Source organism: Pteropus vampyrus, unplaced genomic scaffold (genome assembly GCF_000151845.1).
Source record: "Pteropus vampyrus isolate Shadow unplaced genomic scaffold, Pvam_2.0 Scaffold405, whole genome shotgun sequence".
In the NCBI taxonomy this organism is placed as follows: Eukaryota; Metazoa; Chordata; class Mammalia; order Chiroptera; family Pteropodidae; genus Pteropus; species Pteropus vampyrus.
In genome coordinates this window covers 84,988-92,397 of record NW_011889186.1, presented here as the reverse complement: position 1 = coordinate 92,397, position 7,410 = coordinate 84,988, and the positions used below count along the sequence as shown (strand labels likewise).

The 7,410-nt window shown below is 51.5% G+C and overlaps 1 protein-coding gene across 5 annotated transcripts in view; it reads right to left on the bottom strand.

Annotated features, from left to right (window-relative positions):
* Positions 1-7,410, bottom strand: part of PTDSS2 (phosphatidylserine synthase 2) — a 31,473-nt gene that overhangs the window by 10,368 nt on the left and 13,695 nt on the right. For all 5 annotated transcript variants that reach the window (XM_011380769.2, XM_011380773.2, XM_011380770.2 and 2 more), the window contains exon 3: positions 1,038-1,120. In XM_011380769.2, the coding sequence (XP_011379071.1) occupies positions 1,038-1,120 (83 nt within the window). The remainder of the gene's footprint in view (positions 1-1,037; positions 1,121-7,410) is intronic.

Genomic DNA, 7,410 nt, shown 5'->3' with positions numbered 1-7,410 from the left:
GGCCCTCCGGTGACATCTACTGTGGGCCGGCTCATTACCCAGCCACTTCTCCTGGGACTCTGCTACACGCATACACAGACGTCTGTGTGAGGACTCGGTGCACTGGTTTACTACAAAAAAATGGACACCCCTAAATACAGAATTACATGGAACTGGTTAAATTAACTGTAGTACATTCAAATGACCGCTAAACAAGCAGCCATTGAAAGTCCAGCTGTCAAAATAAAACTCCTTTGGCATATAAAAAAAATCCAGCTGTCTAATTTAAAAAAAGGAAATGCTAGTGTTAAATCTGATATAAACCCACACATAACACGATTCCAATTTTTTTAAAGCTATGTACCTGTACAAGGGTGCAAACACATCAAAACAGTGGTTATTTTTTGTGAGTGGTCTGTAGTTTTACTTAAAACATTTCTTGTATTTTCCAAATTTTCTACAACAAATACACACCCTTATTGAGACAGAAAAGAAACGTGTTACTAAGTTGTGACCCTTCAGGAAAGCCACCCACACGCCCTGCCCCAGTGAGGCTGGGGCCCTGAACCAGCTGGGCCCTGGGGGCCAGGACAGGACAGAGTCGTGTGAGCACGCCCTCCAGCTCTGTGGGGTCAGAGCCCCCGGAACCCCAGGGGCAGGTGGACAGAGACAGGAGAACTCCCCGCAGATGGCTCCTCAACGGCAGGGCAGACACCTCGCGGCCGACAGCACAGCCACCCGTCCTAGTCCACACCAGCCGCACTGGGCGGCCCAGGGACACCTCGGTCTGCAGGAAGAACCTCTGCCTGAGAGGACAGGGCCACTGCAGGGTGAGGAACACACAGACCTGGGCTGAAGGCGATCCAGCAGCCGAGAGAACTTACAGGTGACTTCAAAACGCAGCCCTCGCCTTCCTCAGATGACAAGTGTGGGTGGCCCGCAAAAACGGGACAGGAAGAGGGGAAGCAGGACATTCACACCCAGCGGCACAGACACAGAGCGACTGCTCAGAAAAGAACCGCCACGTGGCACACACGGAAAAAGAAACGGCAAGTTACCTGGGTGAGGTCTGGAAAATGGCCCGTCTTTAGCTTGTGTGACTCCAAAACATAAGAAAACCAAAATACTGGCCACAATACCTCTGCAAATAAAGAACAAACAGCCCTCAGTGTGTGAAAGCGCAGGCCCACGCTGGCTTCTTCAAGGCAGGAGGTGGGCGGTGGGAGGGACCCCCAGGACGCCCACTGTGGTAACAGCCCCCGACCCCAGTGGGACCTTCGGGGACAGAGCCGGGTGACGGGGCAGCAGGGAGGGCTGGCTGGGCCAACTCCAGCCCCCGGCCTAGACGGCCCCCATTCCAGCTCCAAGTCCAGGGGCAGAACCGCCCGAGGGAGCAGACGCCCCCCCCGGGGGCTGTGCGCTATGCACACGCCGAGTGCCACACCACCAACATGCATGCCTCACGCTTAAGGACACGAAATGAGGGGTGCTGGTTCCTATGGAACCCCGTGTGGACACGTGTGATAAACCGGGTCGTTTTCTCCTGCTAACCTGTCCCGTGTTGGTCACTGGTCCAGACGGAACTCAGAAGGTGGGAGGAAAAGAATTTTTCTGCCCTGAAAGTTTGGCCAGCCAGCTACAAGCACGCGCTGCTGCGCCCGAGAGGTCAGGGCCGGGGTCGGGCGCAGGTGAGCGCTGCAGGTGAGCGCGCCGCCCTGCCCTGCTCTGGCCCAGGCCTCGGCTGCACCGCACCGGGCGGGACTGCGGGGCCGAGTCCTTGCTCCCTCTCCGGCACTTAGATCGGCATGAACGTGTCCCTGTGATGCTCACTTCTCGGGCCCAGCAACTGCTGCGTTTTGAGTCTTTCCTCCCGAAAGCAGTCGTTTTCCCTGCACCTGTGTCTTCTGTGCTGTTTGTCACAAGAAAGAAGTACGGCCGGGACAGAACACAGGCGCAGGCCCCCGTAGCCTGCTGGCCAGCAGCCTCACAGGCTGCAGAGTTGAGCGGCTCTCTCAGGACAGGAGTCTGTGGAGACAAACTGCTGTGGGCCCCTCTCTCTCAAAGCCGGATGAGATTGCTCTCTGTCTTGCTCTACGTCCTAGGAGCTTGGCTCTGTGACCAGGGCAGACAGACTCGTGAACCCCCGTCTCAACCATCTGCAAGGTGCACTTGCCTAGGTGCGCCCGGCGGCGGCCATGCCAGCCCACAGGGGAGCGCACCACAGGGGCCCCAGCCCGGAAAGGGCCTCATCTCCACCTCTGTCACCGGTCAGTGCTGGGAAAAGCTCCTTTCAGCAGCGCCTGCCTGGGGCCACAAACTGGTGGGATTGTGGCTGGAGGTGCTCGTATTTCGTGGGAGACTGGAGACGCCACGTGCACCCCGCCACCCTGACCGCCTGTGCTGTTTCTGGGAGTGAATCTTTCGACCATGGGGGCTGCACTGTCTGCATCCACGGAAACGATTTATTCTAAGCCAGGTCTTTCCATGAAAAGGCTTACTGGCTGGAATTGCTACCGAGGTGACTAGATCCTACTGTCACTGGCCAGACATAGACCCTTCCACTGGAGAATCTTTTCAATTGAAAAATTTTTAGTGAGCTCCCAACTTAATAGTGGTTTTACCGGTACCTAGAGACCAAAATATTAAAAAATGGGCACGAGGAAGAATGATGATGAGCCTCACAGAAACCAGCCAGCGCAGGAGCCTTGCTGACGCGGTCCCAGCCCCGCCGTGGGCCTCTCAGACGCTGACGAAATACACGAGGACAGGGAGAGGCCGAGGGACAGTCCAGAGACTCTTCCCCAAACGCTGGAAAGTTCTCAAGGTTATGAAGAAATAAAGCGAACAAAGCAAGGACTGACGGGAGCAGAGGAGACAGGCAGGACGGGGGACCGTGGCCTCGCCCGGCAGGGCAGGAAGCTTTGGACGGTCACTGAGAAATGGGACAGACAAAGCAGGAGGTGCCGGGCTTGACACTCGGGCTTCACTCGGCACTACCAGAGGCTGGGCCAGAGGGACCCTCGCTGGTGCCCAATAAGGCAGGGCCCTCAGCGGCCACTGATGTCTGCTCGACTCGCCCACAGGACACATTAAAAAGCCAGAAGGTGGAGGTTACAGGGAGCAACCCGACCGGTGGCCGGGACGGGAACCGAACTAACTTACAGGTCGACCAAAGGACCAGGGTCCTTAGCTTGACCCCTTGCTTGGGACCCACAGCCTTTTGACTCAAGAGTGGGTGAAATGGTCAGGGGGCAGAGAAAGGAAATTTTTAGGGCTCCGTGATATGGGAATTCACACATCGTGGTACCAAAACCCATGAGTGACACCCGACTCAGGATACAATTAGGTTAGAACAGGGAACGTAAGGCAAGTCAGATGACGACGCTGGACACTTACACGGGCTGTGGAGTGACGTCACCGTCACCCGAATGCTTTACAGGAACAGCGTCCCTACCCAGAGCTCGAAAACCAAACCTGCTGGCAAAGTCCTAACAAAGGCTACAGTTAGGGACGTAGGAGCTGAAACATTTTTAAACAGCTTCATCGAAAGGCCAGTGGCAGCAGCTGCGACGGGGCAGGGGACGGGTGCTGCGGCAGAGCCTTCCGACTGACGCCCTCGCAGGCCTGACACGGGCGTCCCGGCCCTGGTCCGGCCCGAGGCTGCCCTAAGGGCCACGATGAGAGACCGCGCGACTCAGGGGGGCCCAGCCCACGGGGCCCTGTGAACAGACGACCTTCTGCGCCCAGTGACAGGGAACTGGGGTGTCAGCCCGGCCCTTCCTCCGTGGGTCCGGACCGACTGGCCGTTGGCCCCGTCTCTCTCAGGGGAGCTGCTGCCTGTGCTAAGGGCCTGGCGTGGCTTCTGCCACCTGGGACATGCAGGTGTCGGCGGGGTTGACGCTGGAAGGTAATGTCCTCTGCTCCCCCTCGGGTCCGCGGACTATCCGACCACCAGAAACACTGCTGTCCCCGCCGCTGACCTGACAAGATACGTGGAAGGATTTAATAACTTCCCGATCGGAAATCTGTTAAACGGGAAGCCGGAGAGTCAGAGCCGGACGGGGATTTGCTGAGGGCCCTCGTGCAGCTACATGAAGCTGTGCGCCCGGAAGGAAGCCGGCTGGCGACCGTGCCGCCGGACGGGGCGTCGACCCGGCCCTGGGGCGCTCAGAGCAAACGTCCCTCCCTCGCGCAGCAGAAAGGCAGCTCCGGCAGTACGCCAAGGCCCCCTATCTCTACCAGCCCCAGTTCCCGAAGGAAACAGAGGGAGAAAGCACAAACTGCTCCTCTGGCTCCAGGACCCCCTTGCCAAGGACAAACACAAATCTTCACTGTCTTCTCCGCAAACGTTCATTAGAAAACGACACGGCCATCGAGTACATTAGATTATTACCTGTCCCAAGGCTGTGATTTTAAAGCCAAGGGCAGGAGTGTGACTGTGCTCACGTGCGTGTGTGGTTCTCTACCTCTGGACAGCACTGCTCATTTGTAAAAGAGTCTATTCAAATGGCTTGAACAAGCACCGACATAAAATTCTCAAAAATGTAATACAGACTAACCCACTTTTCAGGATCACATGAGCCGGGGAAATATTTCGTACTGGAGTTTGGTTTGGTTAAACAGGCATGTCTGTATGGTTATCATTCGGTATAATAATTTCATTCTCTCTGGGTTTACTAGTCAAATAAGTTCATGTTATCCGTGTTGCAAAATTTGTCAACAAGAAAAATAACTTGGTATGATAAAATTTTCATAAGTAATCTAAACAGAATTGTTAAGAGCAAGTAAACTAAATAAAACAAGGACAGAGGTTTTTTGAGGTGACCTCTTTAGCAAAAATCATATCTGATGTACTTAAAATGGTTTCCTAAATCCCTTTGAAACTTTGAAGTTTTGCTAACTAAATTAAATGATGAAAATTCATTGACTATCCAGACTATTTCCAAATAAAAGGATTAAAATTAATTATTAAACAGATTTATCTACTTTGGCTTTTCACCACAGAGGAACCAATAGTATTTGGGTCTTTTAGTAAACATGTCTTGTGCCTCACTGAAAGACTGTACTATGAAAAGCATATATCTCTAGAAATTAGGGCATCTATTTACAAATTCATTAATCTAAAGAACACTGGTGCAACAGACAGTTAGTTCATAATCACTTACTTCTTAGTCTTCACCAGAAATTAGTTTCTACAGGTTAAGAATTCTAATATATGTAGTTAAAGCAACAAATAACAATAACAGGGAAAACAACTGTGTATACAAGAAAAATAGGATACGTTTTGATTTTTAAACAAAGGTATGAATGTATACATGTGTGTGGATACATATGTATACATACATATCCACACGCCTTACAGTTGAATCATACACCTGAAACTTACTGGATTTCGTTAACCAACGTCACCATAAAAAATAATAATAAATAAATAAACAAAGGTATGTGACATGGAGATGTGTTTTCTTTAAGGGGGATGAAGGTCATTTTGTCCTGGTTATTTCTGAATGGGTAAGAGAACAAGAGACAAACTAAAAGGAACAAAGAAAGTTGTAAAAAGTTTATGAAGAAGAAATGTTATGTGCGATCAAGTTGGATAAGAATGGTTTTTAAAGATAAGCTCTAGGACGTGGTTCCAAAGTGCAGCGGTGAGCACGTCTGCTTTACACACAGAAGGTCCTGGGTTCGCGCCCCAGTGGAGCCACGGTCCATGGTCTACGGCCATGCCACCCTGAACAAGCTGGACGTCTGATCTCGGAAGCTAAGCAGAGTCAGGCCTGGTTAGTACTTGGATGGGAGACCACATAGGTGCTATAGGCAGAAATAATAAAAAAATAAGTTTTAAATATCAATACTGTCCTAAAACTTATTCTTCCACCTGCCAAAAAAACCAAAGATTTTTCTGTATTATTGGTCTGTTCCCGATAAGATACTGTGCAGTTTCCTGCCTCAGAAGCAACGATTCTGTGTTTTATTGAAACAATTTTCCGAGCTGCATGTTGTCTTCATTGGGTCTTTGATTCCGGAAGAAGCCAAATCTCCTCAAGCATCTGACTCACCCCAGCTCACTGCCACGCAAAGGCATGGGCGACCACACCTGTAAAGAGTGGGACACGCGGAGTCTTCCACGTCTGCAAGTGTCTCTTCCTTCTCAGGCCCAGTGCCAGTCTGCTGTCGTCCTGGTGCCCTACGACACAGTAACGGTCTGCTCCTAAATCCAGGAAGCTGAGACGGCTCGACGATGGCTGTTAGCTGAACAGCCGCCACGGCAATGGGAGCCCGAGACAGCTGCTTGGTGCCGCCAGACTCCCCGACGAATGTGCTTTTGGTTTCTGCGTTTGTTCCTCCTTGATGTACTTTGAAACTGGACTTCATTCGACTGCCGCTCACGCCGGGTTCGCCTCTGTTCCTGCGTGTCTTCTGATGAGCTGAAGCTTTCCCCTGCTACAAGGCCGATGCCCCCAGCGACAGAGAGACTGTCAGAAAATGTGTTTCCCCTTGCGGTAAACCGTCCACCATCTCTGGTGATCGAGACACCCGCTTCACTGAGCAAAGCAGCTGAGTCCGGACAGAAAGCCTTGCATACTTCTTGGAATTATCGCTGTCTCTATCACCTTCACTCAACAGGCAAGGTCGCGAGAAGTAATAGAAAAACTGGATTCAAGCAGAACAAATCAACACGGGAATGACCTGATGAGGATGATTACAACTTTTGTGACTTTTTGTTTGAAATATTGCTGGTTCTTTGATTTTTTTGTTTTCTAGATATAAGGAAAATTTTAAGCCAGCTATGACTTAAGGGTAATCTGGTAATGACATCTTTGTGCAGAACTGAAACGTGTATCTTTTTCTCCTCACGTGATCCCTCCAGAATTCGGAAACTCCGTGAGCATTATCTTCGTGGCAACAGTGTGACTTTCCTAAGTCCAAAAAGAATTCGTCCTCCTTACAACAGGACACAATTGGTTATGGGTTATGTTATGGAGGCTTTGACCGCAATGTCACGTTTGAGAGACACACGCAAAGACTCGGGCATGACCAGTCTGAAGGAACGAAGATGAAGACGGGCTTATGGGAGCCAATGAAACCCTTGGGAAGCCTGGCCTGGGACCCTGCTTGCAAGGCTCCCAGCGGCCACACCGAGTGAGTCAGGAAGGTCGTTTCCTGGCAGGCATGGGAAACTAGGTATTTGGGGGACCGCAAGGAGTGAGAAACTCTCGACTCCACAGGTGCTGCGGCGGAGTCTGACGGGTCCTCGCCTTGGCTTTCCTGGCCTCGAGAGGCCTTTTCCAGTTCAATCTGGTGATTCCTTATGAAAACGCCAGCAAAGCAGACCTAAGAGCCTTTGTGGTTAATTTCTACTCCTGCTGCTCCTACGAGAACAGCAGGCCATGTATATTGAAACTAGACTTAACTTTGCAAACAAATTAG